The 22,460-nt window shown below is 39.1% G+C and overlaps 1 protein-coding gene across 1 annotated transcript; it reads left to right on the forward strand.

Annotated features, from left to right (window-relative positions):
* The first annotated feature begins 10 nt into the window (after positions 1-10).
* Positions 11-21,772, forward strand: LOC101847199 (DNA polymerase delta subunit 2). Its single transcript, XM_005101272.2, has 10 exons — positions 11-509; positions 3,062-3,183; positions 5,462-5,585; positions 6,184-6,304; positions 9,010-9,205; positions 11,412-11,492; positions 11,922-12,079; positions 16,447-16,574; positions 18,037-18,138; positions 19,761-21,772. Exons 1-10 carry the CDS (start codon positions 248-250, stop codon positions 19,919-19,921), a joined length of 1,455 nt encoding a protein of 484 aa, XP_005101329.1. The 5' UTR covers positions 11-247; the 3' UTR covers positions 19,922-21,772.
* Positions 21,773-22,460: the final 688 nt, after the last annotated feature.

Raw genomic sequence — 22,460 nt, forward strand, 5'->3', positions numbered from 1 at the left:
TGGATGAGGGGAAGGTACTCCAACTAATTCGTTTCGCGCCAGCAAAGAAAGAATCGTTCGTCCTCAGGTGCCGGACGCCAGTGTGCCAGCAGACAATTTTGTTGTTGTTTTCTCTATGAAAAGGCCGGGTGATACTGAGAGAAAGAGAGAGAGAGAGAGAGAGAGAGAGTAGATTTAAATTTATGTGTACCTGGGTCCGGTTCTTCATTGAATTATATCCGAATCCTGATTCAACTAGGGCCACAGCATGATCTACAGTTCATCACCGCACCCCCAGAATAGATCTATAGGAGCCTATTTGAAAGAAGATTCACAAGCGACAGAGAGTCCTGCAAATGAGGGCGAAGGATCGCACACTTTGTGCGATCGTGCTCCAAGTGGCCTGGAGGATAACAACAAAAGATTCATTGTCAAGGCCCGCAACTTTGGAAGGCAATACGCTCATTTGTATGCTGTGAGACTTCTAGAAATGAGAAAGAAATTGACTGTTGCAGCCTCAAAAAAGTGGGGTAAGTAACTTAGTAAGCATCAATCACACGAAATACGGTCAAACATAAGACAAAATCGCAAGGGACAAAAAACAATAGTTATAGGGAGCCAGAAATAAATTACATTTATTTCAAACAGCGGAATTGGCGCTTTTTTGGTAGTTCCCACCCCGCAATTGTTAATTATATAGATCTAGATATTATATCTAGATCTATGTCAAAGTCAAGCGCCATAAATTGCCAATCAGCACGATCATAAGATGGCGCAGAACCATAGGACGATCCGCAGAAAGCGCGGCCATCTCGAGATGGGCGCGACGCGCCATCACACACAAACAAACAATTTTGCAAAGACGACTTTTGATTACATAGACCAGCATATAAACCTTGTTGAATCCGAATTCCACTGTATAGTCTATAATATAGATTATTTATTTATACGATATATATAGATCTAGTAGCCAACTGCATATGAACTGCTGGGAGTTAACTTAGAGGCTATCTGAAGTAATCCGTTGTCCATTGCTACCAGTGCTTGCATCTTGTAGGGATAGGACCACTGTTTGACCTAATATAAAAATAAATAGAATCGATTGAATTCCCTTTGCTGCCACCCTTAGCCCCACCCTTTTGTGTAGGCACGGGTTAAGTTCCAGATGCCACCTCTCACCTTTGCACAACAATTCAAGGAACTTTCTTTGTTAGCTAGCAGTATAATCAGGGCAGCAGGCATTGGTCAAAAGTCTTTGTGCTAGAGTGCCACTTGACCATTTTTTTTCACAAACACTAGATCTAGTGAGATTTCACACCCACACCACCCTGACTCTACACCTCTCAGGGCTCACATGCATTGGGTAACATTAAAACATCTACCCCCAAGACATACCCCTACTCCCCTTCCTCATTTAGTGGCATGACATAAAAGTTAGAGCCAATCTACCCAAACTTGATAGTTTTGTTTCATATTCAGAGCTGAATGGGCAAGCAAAGCATTTTCTGTCTCAGGTAAAAACCCACCGAAAGGAAGGAATTTCTTTCTGTCTCCATGTTAAATCTTCAGCTACTTGTTAATGTTAAGTCAGGTTTTCAGTTTCAAGGGGATTCTCAAATAGAAAAGAGAAGAAAAAGATAGCGATTTTATTTTGGTTCTTTTGCTGTTTCCGTATTTAACCTTGTTCTGTTTAAATGAAATACACTGTCTCTATTTTACTGTCCCCGTAGAATTTTATACAAATTTAGATGGCCAAATTATGCCCCAAAAATGCAAAATTATGCAAAAATTTTATGCAAGTTACCGTAACACCATTCGCGACATGTTTTGCACTTTTTCAACACGAATTTTCATGATTTTCATGTTTTATCCTCAGAAAAATTGAAAACAGAACATATCAGTATCAGTAATTTGTTGTGTATTTGGAAAGAAAACAATACACATCAGTCAGAAAAAAAACAGCCAAAAAATATAATCTCTGTAACTTTCAGCTGTAGATCTCAGGATCTAGATCTAGATCTATAGGGGAAAGAAAAATGTTTTTAAAAAAAATATTTAAAAAGGACATCTGGACCTCGGATGCTGGCACATTACGAAAACCAGGGAAACCTGTCAAACATGAAACTTCCGCAGACGTGAGAACAACTTTTGATGGATTGAAAAATTGAACATGCTCTAGGAACAAAATCCCAAGCCATAAAGCAAGATCTTTTAACAAGGGAAATAACCAACTTGTCACTTAAATGAGACTTATTAAGGTGATTACTTCGCTTTAGTCACATGGCGAGGCGTTAATTGTTTTTTGTAAAAAAGGGGGGGAAAACGCAGGGAATCCAAAATTATGCAAATGTTGTAGAATTACGCGAAAAAACGCGGCCGTACAATCGCATTATGCAACGGGTACAGATTTTACCTTAATTCGTTACTCATGCTCCTGTATTGTAAACTTCTTTTCTTGTTCTTTTTTATGCTACACTAATTTTGACTTTTAAAAATAATTATCTATCCATGCAAATCACAAATTTCTTGATTTTGAAATATTTAATGGCTTTTGTTGGAACTAAAATTTATGTGAAACCTTTAATTTTAATTGACTAGCAACATTCGGCGTGTTTTATAAATTTTGGGGGTGTCAGAGGGGCATTGCCGCCGCCCCGACCTAAAAGAGTTTAGAGAGTTTCGGGCCCACCCCCCATTATTTTATTTCCCTATTTTTTGTTTAGCCAAATCATGTTTGAGATTTTCCTGAAAACAATCGATTTGGCAATGACTCAAGTGATCATGTGTTCTTCAACTATATGGCGGTTTAGCCCCCTAAAGCAGTGCTTCTGTGTGCGGGAGAGAACGTGAAAATATTGTAATACTTTCTTTAAAAAAAAATTCTATATATGTGCATGCTTCACAACATAGTTGAAGAAGCAGTGCAAGTTTAGGGACCCCAAGTATATAATATATATATATTGTAATATGAATCTATTGTAAAAGTCATTTAAAGTGATTAATCTAGTCTGTGCTAAAATCACATAAAGTGTGTCAACATGATGGGTTTTAAAAATATATGATGTATACACTTTGATTTCAGGTTCAGAAATACCACAGCGAAAGCTACACAGTCTAAAGACTGATGAGCTCTGCATTGTGATTGGCACTCTGTTCAAGCATATGGAGCTCCAGCCAAGTATTCTTAAAGAGATAAGTGAAGAGGTATGTACAGGAAAAGCTAATAAAAAAGTAAAATATGCTACTTTACTAGTCCTGTCCAAACCTTTCTAAGACTTTACAGGAGCTATACCTTAAATTGCCTCTCCTTATTATTATTTTTTTCTATATTTGAAGTTTCGCAACAAATGTTTTTTTTCGGTTTTGAGAAAAATTTAGATTTTTGTTCTTCGTCACTTTACTGAATAATCTTGAGCAAATTTAGTTTAAGAGTAAAAAATGATGTCAGGCTTATTTGATATTCGGTAATTGATGAATTCTATGTCGGATTCTTATCCTTTAGATTGATGAGATTTCCGCACATTTTTGACAAAACGCAATTCATGTACTTTAGTACGCTAAGGAGGGGAAAGACCCGCTGCCAAACTTTTGTAGACCGCAAGCAAAGTCACGTTACTTAAGGAAAGAACTTTATTGGCATGCAGAAGATGTCGCGGTTTGTCAAAAAAGGTCTATCACTTTTGTTACAAAAAGCGTAACTTTCTTCTGTAGATCTTTTAAGAGGAAAAATTGTGCTTTGTGGAAAAAAAGTTGACCCTGGAATGTGTCACACCTTTCTAGATACGACGGTATTAGTTTTGCCAAACTTAAAAAGTGGCGTTTACAATTTTGTTGTGAAAGTGTTTATTTCTCCTTACTTAATGTCAGGGTCGGGAAATCGGGAAAAAGTCGGGAATTTTGAGATGGGTCGGGAGATCGGGAAAAAGTCGGGAATTTTGTGATGGGTGGGTAAGTCGGGAAAGGATATACCGGTAGGGCCTGTGTAATGTGTAGCTATCTAGACTGTATGGTTGATGAATCCGGAAGAGGAAACGTAATTCAACCGCTGTGGTGGAAGTGTATGTGTGACACCGAGGCTCGATCGGGAAGAATCAAGATCTGCTTTCGTTAACGCCCAGAAATTTTCCGGTAATAGTCTGATAGATAACGCAACATTTGTAACATGCAGGTTATGAATTATGAACGCTGTGTCGCCTTGAAAATAAATCAATATTAAAAATTGCCCTCTGCTGTCGCTTGTGGAAAAAAAAAAGAAAAAGAACTTAAACAACCGTCTTGACAGGTTCGCCCTCGTGACAGGTCAATGAACCTGTGAGTACTGGCGATCTGAGCGCTGTGAAGTATAGGACTCCTTTATAAGATACACACGTGGAAGGGGATTGGGGGGGGGGGGGGGCTGAAGGCAACGTTAGAGGACAAAAACTGAACTTGGAAGCAAATTTTTAGCATTTTGATAACTACTTTAGAGCTCTCTGCAAAGCGCGCGTTGGTGCAGGCCTTGTGTGGAATCAGGATCCGTCATGCCTTGTTATTGAACTAAAGTGTTCGCGTTTCATTGGATGGGGTGATTGTAATTTATATTTTTTTTTCCCTTTCTGTTCAAAAGATTGGCAGATTTTCAGTGTCCCCCTTTTTGGGGCAAGCCCGCCCCCCCCCCCCCCCCCCACCCCCCCCACACACACACCCCAGTTCTTGCACCTCTCACACTGAATAGGTGTACTTGAGCCATTCTAGTTATTACTAATATTACTCTTCTTTGAGTTGCAGCAATGGTTTTCGTCTTCACGTTTATTGTATGAATCATGACACCCAGACTGGTTATTGACAGTCGATATTCTAGTTCTAGGTCTTTTCTCAGGCTCAAAACAGGATTCATTTTTTTATATAGGGCCTATAGTTTGTTATGTAGGCTAATATGGTGAGGGGAAAATATAAATAAGTAAGAACAGACTGAAATACCAAAGTCTCTCAAGATCCCAGTGCCACACTGACATGTTGTTGACTGGATATAATGTACCTACATGTGTGTGTGTGTGTGTGTGTGTATTCACAAACATATACATTGTACATGTATTATATTAGAGATATAAATGGAGCACACGCTTTCATTGTTATGTAACGTGTTCCTGGAAAATGGATGAGGCCTCTCTCTTGGAAAATTGAGAAGCTGGGTTGGCAGTCACTCAGTATTATAGTCATCTATTGTTTGAAGACTATACTGCAAAATGTACATTTGCATTCATTTATAGACATTTTGACTTTTTATCATTGATAGATGGGCTTTTTGGGGGATCATTCTTGATGCGCAGCGGTCTGATTTTTCCCTTGAATTGGGGTCTTGAAAAATTTTTCCAGGATTTGGTGGGGACCCTGAATTTAGATTAGATAATATTTTCATCCGTCTTTTGCTTCATTTACAGAAAATTTAACATTATATATATAAATTTGTTAACTATGTTATTATGCTACATTTTATTTTCAGCACAACTTGTTGCCACAGCCCATTCAAAGTCGGTATACAAATGAAAACGATAAGCTCATTATTGAGGATGAGTTGCAACGGATTTTCTTAGTTGGGCATTTGGATTGTAAGACTTCAGTGACAGGTGCGTAATTAAAAAATAGGTGAGAATCAAGGTATGATATACTTTTGAGTTATAATTCAAGCTTTTTTTTAGAGGTGCCTTATTGTGAATGTGAGATGAATTGAGTTGACCTTTGGTTTGTAAATGTGTAAACAGGATGATTGCATCTGGTAAGATATGAAATGAAAAGTAAAGTAAAAACCTGATATATAAAACAAACTTCACAGATCCAGAGAATTTCTATGTTATAAGCAGATTTCATGTTCACTCGAGTGCTAATAGAAAGAACAAAAAAGTGGTGGTGAATGTTTCATTGCAGTAACCAGATCTAGAGTTACCAGTAATGAATGTTGCAATGGGCCTACATAGAAGAATTAGTGAGAACCCCCCCCCCCCCGAGGATTTGAAATCTTTGCATGTTATCAGGAATTTCATGTTAATTTGGCTTCATGATAAACTAAGTACTTGGAAACTGTGTTGTAAGTTTCTCCATTCTACACTTTGATTTTATAGTGTTGATGCTAATGGCTTGGGTTTTCTATTTGGCTGCTGTAGCTTTTATTGTTTTGTTGTACCTGTATGTATTTAGATTCCTTATTTCACATGTATTTTGTTTCAGGAACTGTTGTTGCTGTGTTAGGAAAAGAACCAGAAAATGAACGGGGTAAATTTTACGTTGAAGATTACTGTTTCCAGGATATGCCTGGTCAGATTCCACGTCCCATATGTGAGGAAGAAAGGTAATGTGAAAGATGTTGGTGATTATAAGATATTATAAAAATGATAAGGTCAAGGCCCTTTTAGTTTTTCTTTGAAAATCATATATATAAATATATATGCTTATGCTATCCATGCTATTGTATCTTTGCTGTGATGGAAATTTGAGATTAATAATGAATGAAGTTAACTTTTTCATACCGACAGATTCTGCAACTTTAGTGTGTTCACTATCAAAGGCTCATGCTGTTCACAAGTCTAAACTTCCACGGGGTCAAACCTGTCTGTCCTCAGAGAAATTCGCGCCCGCAACCCGCAAGTTGCGCGCGCAACTTTTGCCTTCAGCGCAACTTTTGCGCAACTTCTGCCATTTTCGTGATTTCGCGAATTTTAGCCAATTTCCCTCAAAATTTGAGAAAATAATAAAATTTCATTAAAATCGCCGAAATTTTCTTCCAAGACTAAAAATAACGACGCCAAGGGGGACAATTCGCTCCTTCACACTACAGGGTGCCCGCCGCCGCCCAGTGACCCGTACCGGGTCAGGTCGGGTCGGGATGATCTAGATCTAGAGTAAATCAATCGTAAACACGGTCATCTGATTACTTAGCTTGCTTGGTTCCGTAGCACCAGGTAGATACATCTAGATCTAGATTTAGTATAAAAATTTGTGAAAGATTTTAAATCTTAGGCAGGAGGCTAGATCTAGACATGGATCGATTCATTTGGGGGGGGGGGGGGGGGGGGGGATTTGAACCAATGTAAGATTACACTTTTGTAAGGTGAACAAATAATCAAGGAAAATATAATTTATGACAACGTAAGTTTTTTTTTTAATAACATAAAAAGAGAGTAACTACACTATTCACTTAATTAGAGTAAGTTCGAGCGGTAAGCACTGCATTGTGGCGATACAGTGGACTTTGAGCGGCAACCAGGATATATAATATGTCATCTCGCACTTTATACACTGGTCACTGGTAGATATCTGGGCTACATGACATGTAGATCTAGATCTAGTCTAATTTTGATTACTGTACACCGGAACGGTTAAAGTGGTAAAATGACACAGTAAGTTTTTCTGGAAAAGTTCCGCTTGTACCGTATTTAATTATTATGTCACATGTGTGTATGCATGTTTTTCATGAATACTATAATTAGTAATTTAAAAGTAAAGCGCATAGAAGAGTGATTCACTGATGTGCGCAATATAAATGTCATATTATTATTAAAAGCGAAAAACGTAATCATACCGGATTGAGGGGGGGGGGGGGAATTTTTAGTGTAAAAAAGTGTAGGATGGGGGGGGGGGGGGGGGCAAAAAGTCCCAAACAAAGTGTAAAATTATTATTTGAACAGCCCCAAAATCACGCTGATCACACCTGCCGAACGTAAGCGAGAGTTTGAGGACCTGACGCATGTGTCAGGGGACAAACTGTTTTGTACACCATGCAACCTGATCCATGCAGATTAAAAAAAAATTTTTTTTTTTGGGGGGGGGGGGGGTAGACATTCACATTTAACTTCTGATTTTGATCTAACAAAACTCATATTGGTTACTTTTGATTGCAATGAGCATAGCAACAATGTATTCCAATAGTTCTGTGGCATTGTTTCAGCTCTACAGGTCTGGCAACTTTTGCTAATTTTTCTTGCAACTTTTTGCAACTTTTGCTATTTTCAAATGCAACTTTCTCTGAGGACAGACCTGTATGTTGCCAAAACTGCAAGGGTGAAAGAGAAAAATTAAGCCTGAAACAGGTCTCAACTTAAGGCAGTTTTTTTTGTTTTGATGTGGGTCGTGAAGGAGAAAAGGTAAATGAAGAGGAAAATGAGTGTCAAAGGGTGAGTCAATAGTACAATGGTCACAGCAGATCACACCAGTTTTAGTGATAATAATTGATGACAGACAAAAATGGTTTCCTTGAAAGTTTTCTGGACCTATCACTAAATGGTGCATGCCTTCTTTGTTCCCATGTGTAGCCAAACTCATCATCATACCAGACACTTTCCCTTGTTCTCTGTCTTACACCTAACTCACTGCTGCCAGGATCTAGAGTGATTATAATCTATACAGCAGTGCCAGTTTGGTAACAGGATCAGGGCTATCTGGGTTCATGAAACCTATGCAGTAAGTGATTACATAAATCAAAGAGAGGTTTGAATCCCACTGGAGTATGAAATATCTGGCTTTCTCTCAATCAAAGGAATTGCACTTCTGTGCGAAAGTTTCAGCCTTTTCACTTTTCTCGATGATTGGCACTGCAATCGAAAACTCTCTTCCGAAGATTGGGTTTTGTTTGTTTTTCAATAGGATTCGAAGCTGCATTTTTTTCATCAGAATCTATGTCATGTGAAGAAATTTAGTGTTTAGTTAATGGAGTATTTTTGTAAATTGCCAACTGTAACATAATTTGAGCTTGAGAATTTTGACTCCTAAGTAAAGATTTCTTGTTTGTAGTCTGAGACATGGTAAAACAGGATGCTGATTGTTATGTCAAAAGCTTGTTTGCTTCATAGACAATTTATCCAACAAAAAGCTGATCAGTGAATTGATAATGATGACCCAGGGAGAATGGCAGTAGCGAAGTCGATGAGAGCCTTTGTCCTTTGCTTTTCAATAATAAATAGCTGTTATGATGTTAGTGTGCTTCTATTTGACTGAATTAAGCAAGTTTTAAAAAAATGAATAATTGATTAATCTTCTGCTTATTGAATAATGGCACAGGTATGTACTCTTTGCAAGTGGATTTGAGCTGGGTGGCCGTGAGGAACGCACCTTCCAGATGCAGCTGTTAGCAGACTTAGTGAGTGGTCAGCTTGGAGACCCTGAACAGCTGAAAGCTTCAGCTTCTATTTGCCACGTGGTCATAGCTGGAAACTCACTTAGTGAGTCTACACAGGATAAGGACTCACTCAGCAAGGTATAGAATTTTGAATAAGATGAAAGGGGAGGGGGCAACACTTTTGGCTTTGATACATTCACGATATTTTGGTGATTACAAGTCTTGATCTTTAAATTTCACAGTGTCTAAATGTGTGGAATATTCAGGGTCCCCACCGGGTCGGGAAATCGGGAAAAAGTCGGGAATTTTGAGATGGGTCGGTAAGTCGGGAAAGGATAGGGCCTGTGTAATGTGTAGCTGTCTAGACTGTATGGTTGATGAATCCTAAAGAGGAAACGTAATTGAACCGCTGTGATGGAAGTGTGTGTGACACCGAGGCTCGATCGGAAAGAATCAAGATCTGCTTTCGTTACCGTCTAGAAATTTTTCGGTAATAGTCTGATAGATAACGCAACATTTGTAACATGCAGGTTGTGCATTATGAACGCTGTGTCGCCTTGAAAATAAATCAATATTAAAAATTGCCCTCTGCTGTCGCTTGTAGAAAAAAAAAAAAGAAAAAGAAGTTATACATGGGTCTTGACAGGTTCGCCCTCGTGACCGGTCAATGAACCTGTGAGTACTGGCGGTCTGAGCGCTGTGAAGTATAGGACTGCTTTATAAGATACCGTGCACTCGTGGAAGGGGATTGGGGGGGGGGGGGGAGCTGAAGGCAACGGTCAGAGGGCAAAAGATGGAACTTGTAAGCAAATATTTAGCATTTTTGTTTTTACTTTGAGACTTTTTAAAACAGGCGGGTGGGTGCGGCCTCAAAGGGGAATCGGGTTCCTCCACCCCTTTTTTTACAAAAAAAGGGTTGGGGTTTCTTGGGGGGGGGTGATTGTAATTTATATCTATATTTTATTAGCTTTCTGTTCAAGATTGGTTCCAAGAATGGCGGTTTTTCAGGGTCCCTCTTTTTGGCCCCCCCCCCCCCCCCCCCCCCCCCCAAGTTCTTACACCTCTCACACTGAATAGGTGTACTTGAGCCATTCTAGTTATTACTCTACTTTGAGTTGCAGCAATTGTTTTCGTCTTCACGTTTATTATATGAATCAGGACACCCAGACTGGTCATTGACAGTCAATATTCTAGTTCTAGGTCTTTTCTCAGGCTCAAAACAGGATTCATTTTTTTTAATATAGGGCCTATAGTTTGTTATGTAGGCTAATATGATGAGGGGAAAATATAAATAAGTAAGAACAGACTGAAATACCAAAGTCTCTCAAGATCCCAGTGCCACACTGACATGTTGTTGACTGGATATAATGTACCTACATGTGTGTGTGTGTGTGTGTATTCACAAACATGTATACATGTATTATATTAGATATAAATGGAGCACACTCTTTCATTGTTATGTAACGTGTTCCTGGAAAATGGATGAGGCCCCTCCCTTGGAAAATTGAGAAGCTGGGTTGGCAGTCACCCAGTTTTATAGTCATCTATTGTTTGAAGACTATACTACAAAATGTACATTTGCATTCATTTATAGACATTTTGACTTTTTATCTTTAATAGATTGGCTTTTTTGGGGATCATTCTTGACGCGCAGCGGCCTGATTTTTCCCTCGAATTGGGGTCTTGACAAAATTTGGGGGTCTTGAAAATTTTTTCCAGGATTTGGTGGGGACCCTGAATATTACCATGCATGCTTTGAGCATATATATATTTGTGCGTTTCTTGAATAGGCAAGTAATATTAACAAACAGTTGTCTGCTCTTAGCCCGACTATGGTGTACTTTATGTTGCATCTTATTCAGAGAAGTTTCTCAGCCTTAAATCAGTAAGTGTTTTGTATAGGTGCATTTAAAAAAAAAAAAAAAAATTTATGGGGGTGGGAGTTCAATTTGAAATTGTCTCATTAAAATCTGATGAAGCACATGCATAATAGAAAAGACTTTATATAGGTCCTTTTAGGGGTTTAGTTTGTTTTTGGATGACAGGTACAGCAGATGCCTAAAGATAATCACAAACAGTTGCATATACATTGCTGAGCCATGCTGAGTCCTTGTTTGAAGTAAAGTTTATTGTATCTTTCTGAAGGATGCTTTTCCACTGAATCAGCTGATCCTGACTGGGGTTCCTTCTGTAAAATGCTCCTTTGTGTTTCTATAGTATGTCTGCTTTTTGGGGGATTTTGTGTGTGTGTGTGTGTGTGTTATGATTGAGCAAGTGATGATGGCTACTTTTGGCAATTTAAAAAATCATGGAGAATGTGGCTTTTTTATGTCCTCTGTTCCAGGCAAAATACTTGTCCAAGAAGACTTCAGCAGGCAGTGTAGATGCTGTAAAAGCACTGGACAACTTCCTAATGCAATTTGTGGTATGTTTGAGTTTCATGTCTCACCTCTAATATCCATGAAACCTTCAATCTGTTCGATACAACTATAGGAATCTGCTGCTGTGGTTGGGATTGAAGGGGTTAGGGGCGTGTCGATCTCACTTGCGTGGGCTATTCACAAAATCAGCTGCTTTCTGGACTTTGTCCTGATAAAAATCCTACTCTAAAATTATAGATGCAGAGTGTACTTTTTTGTGCAAAAGATATTTGTCTAGCTGTAGTAGTTGTAATGTGTTAATTTGATTATGAGAAAGGAGAAAAGTTCTTATTTAGATAATAGGGGTAGCAATTTATGACCCAAAAATGGGTCACCATTTTAAAAAGTGTGAACAGGCACTTCAAGTTCATTGTATGCACTGGCTTTGATGTATTTTATCATTTGCCTTTCATCCATGTGTTCTCTCTCTTCAGACCAGTGTAGACGTTTCTGTTGTGCCTGGAAGTTTTGATCCATCAAACTACACATTGCCTCAACAACCATTTCACCGCTGCATGTTACCAGAGTCTTCGAAGTTCAAAACCCTTCATTGTCAGCCCAACCCTTGCGACATTGCCATTGAAGGCACAAGGTAGTTTAATTTTGGCCGTGCGGCCAGTACTACTCGCCCGATGTCGGGTGACTAGCGCCAAGGCTACTCGCCCGATGTCGGGTGGCTAGCGTCAGGCTAGTGCTGGGCTACTCGCCCGATGTCGGAGAGGGGGGGGGGGGGGGTTGTTTTTAGAATGATTGATTCCTGTCGTTTTCTCTCTGCGTCGGTTCACAAGCTGACCCGGTGCAATACAGTCATTATTGTACACATTATGGCCAGACCTATCTTCATACATGACATGTATTATAATAATGTCAATTTGGTCAGATAATTGCTGTCAGAGTCAAACTTTCACCTAAGAAATGTAACCAGTAACAATCTGACTAGACTATTAGATCTGTAGAGATCTATGAGCCTTTCCTAAAAGTTTGTCTTTCTCATTGTGAGGTACTGTTCTCTTTGTAGATGTATTCAGGGAGAAAGAGAATGGAAATCCAAATATATTTGGTGTCAATAGATCCAGTGAATGCCACTGAGAAACTGGGAGAAGAGTTAGGTAGATGGGGAAAGTCGTTTTTAAAGAATAATATGAAAAAAAGGCCACATGTGTGACATGGCATGTAATAACTTAAGTTAAATAACACGAACCCCCACCAAACCTTATTTAGGCCACACATAATAGTCAAAATAACCAAACTTGTGTAGTTCTTGTGTAAATAGAATCAATAATGTAAGGTCCTTTTCCGTATATTGATCTCATAATCTGCAGTTAAAAACCTGTGCTGCGTGTACATTTCTGACTGAATCTATTAATAAATGTGTATTTTTTTCTTTTATTTTGACACATGGACTTTCCTCTACTTGATGCCACTCATACTCGTGGATGCATGCAATAACTTGAGGTAGAATAGAGAATAGAATAATGAGCTTGGCTTCAATCTTCAAACCGTTGTAGTTATAATATACTCTAACTTACGGCTTGGTCCACTTCGCCCAATGAATGTGTATCAAAAAGTTTGGCATCAATTTCATAGTTCTAGTTCACCCCTACTGAATGTAGGAGGCCGTTTAAAATAAGTTTTGTTTATTTCTCTTTAAAAAAAGAAAAACGGAGGGCGGTTTTTTTGGGGTTTTTTTCATTTTGTAGTAAGGGGGGAATCAACTTCGTTGAATGTGGATTCTTCACCCGTATTGTACGAAAAGGAGTGCTTAAACAATATATGAATATTAGGGTTGGGTCAGGCTTGCAAAATTAGCGTCCGCGAGTAACGAACTACTCGTTGGCACTACCCGCAAACTGTCTTAAGGTTCGCAATTCGCTCTCATGGCCGTCCGTTACCCGTTCGCTCTGACTGAGTCCCTGAGTAACGAACCCGTCCGTCCGCTCGCCCCAACTCTAATAAATATAAAACATAGGAGGCCTACAAGTATTCACGCCTTCACACTTCACACGCCAAATGTCAGAGTTGTACGGTCCTAAAGTAAATTTGCCACGCCATACCGACAGCAAACTGACTGCCAGAGGTACACACTGCACACGACACACAACACTCAACTTGACCATCTTTCTCCAAAGAGAGAGAGAGAGAGACAGTGACAGAGAGAGAGAGAGACCTGAATAGATTATAAATGGTTCACGTAGAAAGTAGCAAAATTTTGAAATTGTTTAACTCAGGTCTCTAAAACTTTGGAAAGTCTTTCCCACATATAATTCAGCTGCCATGTTGACCGATCCGAATCTTGACTTGGAGGACAAGGAGTGACCGAGTGAGTGACTGAATCTTGCGCGATTGATCACGCGAATTTTAAAGGAGCATGCGCAGAAATCCCCAAAGGCCAGAAGCCGCAGGCCAAGCGGGGCTAATCGACCGAATACGTTCGCGCGAAACATGGGTGCACTAGAAGTATTCTAAAATGTGAAGAATACTACCCCGGAGGTACAAAATGACCCCGGGGCGTACGGATAGGGTTAAGCTGAGGTAGAGAGTGGACCACAGAACACCAAAAGATTGGGCGAGTAGCCTGGCGCAAGTCACCCGACATCGGGCGAGTAGCCTGACGCTAGCCTCCCGACATTGGGCGAGTAGCCACTCTGTTTAATTTTTCTATGAGAAGACAAAATATCTGTTTTATGGGCTGAAAGATTTTTTTTTCGCTTTGAAAAATCTTTACATTTTGTTTCAAGGTATTCACTCTCAAGTGGCTGTAAAGCTAATGATCGAGATGCTGCCTTGGGAACTGTTTGAAAAAGAATGAATAAGGTGATAAAGAATGCGGTTTTTGTGTTGATATTTTCTTTTTAGGGAATGAGAGAGATGACTTTTTTATGAACGCCTAGTTTATAATGTCTGATACAGCATTCGTTTTGGTCCTGTAGATAAGCACTGCATGCCTTGTTCTATTGTTCTTTATATAACCCACTTTCATTTCCTGGAGAGGATTCAAACACCCTGCATGAAGAACCTGTGTCATATTGCAATCATGCTAGGAAACACTTGGTGAGTAGACAGCACAGTAACTATCATGAGATAAAAGCACTCTTTCTGTACATCAGACCATAACTTGCCATAAGTTGTTAAAAATAACCCTTCTGGAACATTAGTTACAATCAGTAACACATATTCAAATAATCATTCTAAAAATAGTAGATGCTCAATTTAGGGGCCCAGTCGTACAACTCACCCTGATGTTTTGCCCCAAATTTCAAGCATTCCGATTTCCCGATTTCAGTCGCGTCAAACCCTATTTTATTTGTTCCACCTGTTGCGCCAGATTTATCTAAAAACTTACTCTTGTCTTCTTTTCTGTCGCGAGAAGCATCTGATGAATTTTTTATCAGCAGGAACTCAGAGCACTAGTTTCCTAAATATTGGCAGGTTTTTAAAAAAAATATGATGATAAAACACTCACATGCGCATGCCTGCACATATAGACTTACACACACACACCACACGCACACAGAGGGCATATACAGTGGAACCTGCCCTGACGGCCACCTCTATAAGACTGCCTCCTGTAAAAACGGCCACTTTCCATTCCCCCCCTTGCGTTTTTTCTATATAATTTAACTGTGTAAAACGGGCACCTGTCCAATGCGGCCGTGGCCACCATATTTTAACACACAACCCCTATCACACCAAGCAATAACACCTGTCTTAGACAGCCACCATAGTGACTCCATTACGTTTTGTCATATATTGTGCATTGACCCCTGGCGATATGGCGAGCCGTCATAATCTAATCACCTGTCGTTGTTGTTAGGTAGTCCCTCCAACCGATCATGTTGCGTAGACCCCTCCCACTTTTGACCAATAGGTACCAATTTCCAGCTGCTGGTGAGGGAAGCGTGTGATCCCTCATAACCCATAAGCCCCGCCCAGAACTCATATGCAAATCGTAAGTGAGATGAGCGGTCACTGTTTACCCAGTCTGTAACAAAGTAACGATGGGCGTCAACATGAACTTGTCACAGAAGCGTCGCTCGTTCTCCAAGTGGTGGCGACCCATGTGTTTGTTTTACCATAGCACTCGGTCCTCCTTGTCTGACACAGATCGTTTTATTGTCACCCTAGCGCAAAATCAGCAACAAAATAAAAATAACAAACAAAATACAAACCAACAACAACAACAACAACAAAAACAGCAATGCGGCTACTTTCGATTGAGACCTCGGATGGGAATGGTTTGTTTTCTTCATCTTGATCAGTCCTGCCTAAGACGGCCACCTGTCTTATACGGCCACTTTTCTCCTTGACAATGGGTGGCCGTCTTACACAGGTTTGACTGTACATGTATATATACATAATATTTATGGACACCGTGAAAAATTTTCAAGTTAACTTGGTAGTCACCCTGATGATTTGCCGTTGATCTTGATTTCTTTCACCAGATCCCGTTTTTTATGCCTTGAGATCCTGATTTTCAGATTTCATAGGGGCAGGTCTGGGGGCCTTATCCCGTATGTTTTGAAGGGGAAAAATACTTTCAAGCTTCCAAATATTTTTTCAATCAATTGCTCTCAAATTTTCTCTTCTGATCACCTATTTGTTTTGAAACACCTGAATTCAAATCAGCTGCAGCATAAAATAATATTTTGTGTAAGAACAAGCCCGTTTGAGACCTGTAAAAATGCTGAGTGGGTTAAATGATGAATGTGTTGTTTCCTGGATCCTTTAGAGCGTGGTGTGTCAAAAGAGGTCATGCATAGTAGCTTCAGCTGCAATTTCACGAGATGGGCAGATATAAAATGTAACATCAGTACAAACACTATGCATTGCGAATCTGAATGAAACTTTTTGGTACACACACAAACTCAAGCAGACTTGGGATTAAAATTACCAGATAGTCTGAAGTTTTGGAAACATCAAAAAAATATTTTATTCTTTTTTGTATCTTTTTTTTCCCAGAGTCTTGGGTACAGCTGGGCAACCCCTTGATGACATCTGTCGATACAGTGACATTGATGATAGACTGCAGGCACTTGAGAAAACCTTGGAATGGGGTCATTTGGCTCCTACTGCCCCTGACACGCTAGGTAAATTCATTATGGCTGATTCTTCAATACAGTGGAACTCTGATTCAACGAGAGGAGATGGATTCCTCTTTTTTTCTTCTTTATAATCAATAAAAATAGCCCGAATTCAACGAGGTCGCTTCCAGGGTGAACAGCCTCCATAGACTTGGCTTCGCTCTTTTTTCTTCCACAACAAACTTTATTCCCCGAAACCATCCATTGCACCTGCATCGTGAACCATTATTCGCTTACCCGATTGCATGCGACCAATCAGCAGCCTTCTTTCATACTACCAACACACATGTTGTTGGCACACACACGTGTCTACTCTAGGCCTAGCGTGTGTCGGGGTCGGATCTCCAAGTACTGAGCTGTATCAATTGTACTTTCTTTTTGACATTGTCAGCTTGCTTTATATGCCTTAATCACACAGAACAGATGTAAGAGTAGACTGAGGAGTGAGAAAGAAAGCCCAAATGCCAGTGACCTCATTGAACACAACACATCAGGTTCCGTTCATGTGCTCAAATGTAGGGTCTATGTGAACTAGCTCCATGGAGACAATAGGCCATGACTAACCAAAGATTGTGTGACAGTACATTGGCTATCCTTGTGTCACTAGGCGTAAATGCAGTGTGTAGGCCTATTGATGTGTAATAGAAGTTGGCAAACAAATAGTACCCTGGCTATGCCTCTCTGTGGCCCACAATTGACTGTATTGACAAGCAATTTGGCTAATCAATAGTTTTTGTACAAAGACAAATAAGAAAAAAATTGGGGATTTATTTTCATTTCTGTTTAACCGCTGTTTTCGGATTAACCTTGTTTGGACACCACTGTTTATAAAAATGTTGTCCAGTTTCTATGACCGACGTGGAAAAAGTGAGCAAGTTGAAAATTGTTCATTTTCCTAGACACATTTGTACAATAGAAAGGTGATATTTATTTTAAATTAGATTTAGACTTTAACTGATGAAATCGTAAGATATGAAAATATACAAAAAGCTTATGCTCGATTATTTGTTTGCTTTCAGGCCATATTTAAAAAAAAAGTATTGTATGTCAATATGTAGCAGCCAAATTTAAAAAATGAACTATCCTTTTTTTTTACTTGTGTAACTTGTGTTCCATGGTCATTGCTGATGAATCTGCCTTTTAATTTGGGGGATTTGTTACTGTATAATAAGTTTTGTTTTCAAGTGTTATTTGTTGTTTGTAAGTAGCAAGGGATTATTTTCTGATGATAAAATACATTTGGTGGTGTCCTCGCCATGTATTGCAACTGTATTGATTTAGAAAGCAAAAAGAAAAAGTTCTTGCAAGTATTGTGAGTTTTGTTTCAAGCAAACAGAATCAATGCGGGATGAACTTCTGTGTCAATTAATATCTTCTGTAATTGTTTAAGACTATATCAAAGTTGAAGGCTACTCTCTTGTTCAAATTCTAAAGTGTTTTTCTATAACATGAATTGTTTATGCTTCAGGCTGCTATCCATTTATGGACAAGGATCCCTTCATCCTGTCTGAATGCCCTCACATTTACTTTGCTGGTTGCCAGCCGGAGTTCAAAAGTAAAGTTGTGAAAGGTTTGTATACATTAGCTTTGGATACCTTTTTTTTTCACAAAGGGCACTAGGGTGGGGGCGGGATCACATACGAGTAAATCTTGTATCCTGTCGAATGGAATTCTCATCTTATTTTACAATAACATTGTTGGTCCGTTAACCTCTTTGTTACCTTCAGACGTGTATGGTATACTGCGAAAATAAGCAATTTTTGGCTTTGTGTCATACCATGGACGTTGGCAAAATTGGTTTGCATTGCAAGCGATAGATACACAACAGGTCTCGCTTGTCTTGCAGATGAAAGCATGCTCCCACAAAACTTTAAGTCCAATGTGTGTGAAAAAAGGAAGTGAATTTGACTTTTTTAAACTTAAATTTGCAAGTTGTTCAAAGTTATGCATAATATGGGGATGAGGAAGGTGACACTGTCAAAAACTTGGGGTCGAATACGATATCATAAATAGGCCAGAACCAGACAGCAAGTCCACTGAGACTGATGAAACTGCTGCCCGGACTTACAAAGCTTAGCTGGAAATCAATGCTGATACAGTGGAAATTCTAATATAACAGGGGTGTTGAGAACAGACAAAAAGTCCTGTTATATCAGAAATGCAAGGGAAGTAAGCATTTGTGGACTAATCCAGTGGTATTTATTCATGGGTAGTTTCCCTTGCCACAAGTTCCCACGAACGGGTTTTGGACTAGGTAATAATTATTGCATGTTAGGGGTTTTTTGTTTGTTTTTTTTCTTTTTTTTAAATATTTTAAAATAAGAGACACAAAGGGGAAACAGTTGGCTTCAGGCATATATATATATGCCCCTCTCTCGTGGTCATGTGGCAGGCCTGCGCGTGACACATTACGCTCGAGTAGCTAGGATTAGGGCTAGATCGAAGTCTGCAGCACACCGCAGCCCTCTCGCGCTTCGCCTGCTACGTTTACTTACAGTGGCGTGGCTTGCGTGGGCTTGCTCCATCACTGCGTTTCTCTCTCTCTCTCTCTTTCTCTCTCTCTCTCTCTCTCTCTCTCTCTCTCTCTCTCTCTCTCTCTCTCTTTCTCTCTCTATCTCTCTCTCCCTCTCTCTCTATCTCTCTCTCTTCCTTTTTACTCATTGTTAACGAGCCTTTGTCCCTGTCATTGCAGATAACTTTTAATAGAGAAAAGGTAGGAAAATATGGGGATTTAAAAAATCACTGTTGTCACCGGATTCCTGTTATTTCCGTGCCTGTTATGTATGGTTTCCACTGTAGTAGGAATGCACACCCCTTTGCAGTGATGGGGTTAAAGTTAATGAATTTCCTTTCTAAAAAGGGCGTACAATGTTTGAGTCTGTTCAGAGGTTCCACGCTACGGTATCTGAAAAGTTGCATCGCTTTGTTTTCCATCTGAAATCTCAATTTCTATATCCTTTGTTTTTTAAAAAGTTTTTTTAGAAACATATTAAGCCAATGCATGTAATTGTGATTTTGTGTTGACAAAAGTGAGATGACATGTAAATCTAACAGGACTCCCATCAGCCGTTACAAAAGTGTTTTAGTAGTAGGCCTATGTTCTCATACATTGAACATGTCAAGGGAAGACATGTTATTTTATTTTCTTAATTTTACATCTTTTAAGTCCTTTATTTTGTTTTATCTCTATAGGGCCAGCGAATCAAGAGGTCCTGTTACTGACGGTCCCCCGTTTCAGCCAAACAGGGACAGCTGTGCTGGTCAATGTCAGATCAATGGAAGCTTTGCCCATCAGCTTTTATGGTCATTTTCCTATTGTTGATGAAAGTGTCAGCCCGGAGGTAGATAAGTGATGTAGATTACAAGTTACAATCCAGGATTCAGGCTTTTATTTGCCTCAATACTGTACAAATCATTGTTTCAGCCTTTATTGATACACATTCAGCTTATAGTTTTTCAGCAAGTTAAAGGAAAAGTTGCACGATTGAACAGCTCCATAGATGTCCTCAACTTAAATAAAACGGGGAAAATTTCTGATAAAATTCACGAGCAATGAGTTTAGTATATTTTATAATGTGAGAAAGTCTACTGGATACTAATTTTTCAACTTACTTGCTAGAAGTCTTCAAGGAGAAAGTGTCAGCTGGGGTTTTAACGTACACAGATAGTTTCGTAGTTTTTACTTTCATTGGACGTGAAATATGTTGAGTTTGCACCAATGTATTTCCAGACAATGTCAGGAAATGGGAATAGACAATTATTTTTCTATCATCGTTGTGGTAGTAATTGCTGTACCTACCATATGTTCCGCAAACCAGTTTTTCCACCTGTTGTGTCAGGGTTCACCTACTCCTGTACGTTGGTGTGCAGCTGGACCAATAATTGTAAAAAGGATTACTTTGTAATTGTTTTTGCATAATCTCCCTTTCCAACACCATATGTGTCAAGAATGAACACAACTGTCCGTCTCATTGGTCATTGTATAGATTTGACACCCTTCTTGACACTACATGTTATTTAAGAGGCAGGACCTCCAAAGTTAACGTTCATCTCTGATAGAACCAAACAAATTGCTCTAGAGCTTTAAAAAACTCCCCAAACAGCCCATGTTCAAAGAACCAACGTGGAGATTCATTTGCTTGGAAGCCAGCATGATACCAACTGAGCTACAGATGCGCCCATGGCCTATCTGAATGTTCCACGAGATCTTACAGGTTAATATCTTTTGCTTATGTGTGTTCGGCTGTAGGTTAGTACATAACTTTCTGAATAAAATGTTTTATGATTCAGGGACTTGACAGGAATTGACAGTAGCTGGATTTTTAAAAATATTCAGCATTTGTCACTAAGTAGGCAATATGAACAAAATGCAGTTTTGTTGTCTTGCATAATGCTCAATGAAAATTATAAATCAAATAGTACGGGTGAAATTTAGCGAGAGAAACAGAGAATTGTGTTTTGTAGTTTTCTGCTTCACAACTGACTTCTTGGATGCTGATTTGTGTTTTGTTAATGCCTTTATCATTGTTTTGCTTGAAGTTACAATTAAAAGTTTTCTAAGAGAGGGAGAAGTCAGACAGAAATTTTAGGACCTACAGTGTTTCCAGTTTTCGCAAATGTTCCACATGTGAATTAAAACTCGCCTTACTTGGTCCTGTGTACAAACACCTAATGACTCTTTTTGGAGAATCATGCCCATTTCTCTCACTCAGGTTTTGTTTGACAGGTTAGTAGAAGCTCTGAGCATTTTGTGAGTTATTAGTTCTCCTTCTCTTGTCTCTCAAAGGTTTTTACTCTTGAAAATATTTTCAGGGTCAGCTTTGTAACCATCACACGTTTTTTTGTTTTTTTTACAGTGGTATGCTGTGGTTTGTTTCCATAACAATAGTGTAAGACATAGTAACACAACTATGTCTTTTTATCTGTGTTAACTCCCTTTTGTCTGAACATGGTTACCTGGTTTGTTGTTGGTGGCAGTCAATTTTGTCTTCGTCATCGGACCTATGTGTTATGGTTATATAGTATAAATACATATGTACATTTGCATCAATGTTGACGTAACATTTATCATTTGGGGAGGGGGCGTGTTACTCAGCGTCTGGTTTTGCATGGTCATATTCCAGCCAAAATAACCTATGATGTGTTATTTGACTTCTTTGATATTTTTGTTTCTAATGTATGAATAAAATGATTGTATACCATCATCTCTTTGTCTTTGTATGTACAATTGTTCTGAAATGGACAAGTAAAATGGGCTTTTCTTTTCATTTTTTTCTTTTTGGTTTACTCATATTTTGCTAATTGCATTTTGTATATTATTTTATTTTGTATTAGTATGTGCCCCATTTCGTAACGATGTGTAAGCGTGCGCTAAGCAAGTAGATATGTGTGTGCACATGTGTGCGTGAGTGTGTGTGCGTGAATATTGTTCGTACATACATTTATGTAAAGCGCCTAGAGCTGTGTTCACATGGTAGTGGGCGCTATAGAAATGATCTACATTATTATTATTATAATAAACGAACTTATATCCCAGTCTGCCTACCTGCTTACAAAGCACTTAAACTAAAAGACACTTTTTCTAGGGCGTAGTGGACTTAGGAACACTATAGAAGAAAGGAGAAGTCTCAATGTGCTATGTTTTATTTATATTGGTGAAAGGGAAGTTCATTCAGGGCTCTTTATTGACAAATGGATTGGTGAATCTTTAAAGAATTTCTCTCCTGGACAGATGATCTCAATAAGCAAATTGTTTTCACTAAGCCGAGTTCTATCGTGCATTGGTCAATTCAATACATTTGTACATGTGTCATGTTTGACAGGCCAGAGAGTAAAGAAGTGCTGGCAAACTTGTAAGAGAAAAATGGTCCATTGTGGAAAGTTGTGCCTCGG

This window comes from Aplysia californica, unplaced genomic scaffold (assembly GCF_000002075.1).
Source record: "Aplysia californica isolate F4 #8 unplaced genomic scaffold, AplCal3.0 scaffold00277, whole genome shotgun sequence".
NCBI classification, from domain to species: domain Eukaryota; kingdom Metazoa; phylum Mollusca; class Gastropoda; order Aplysiida; family Aplysiidae; genus Aplysia; species Aplysia californica.

Excerpts from the sequence above, each read along its gene's own strand:
- LOC101847199 (XM_005101272.2), top strand. The coding sequence starts at position 248 with ATGATCTACAGTTCATCACCGCACCCCCAGAATAGATCTATAGGAGCC. Across the intron at positions 6,305-9,009 it reads CCCATATGTGAGGAAGAAAG|GTATGTACTCTTTGCAAGTG; the intron begins GTAATGTGAAAG and ends ATAATGGCACAG. Across the intron at positions 18,139-19,760 it reads CAAAAGTAAAGTTGTGAAAG|GGCCAGCGAATCAAGAGGTC; the intron begins GTTTGTATACAT and ends TTATCTCTATAG.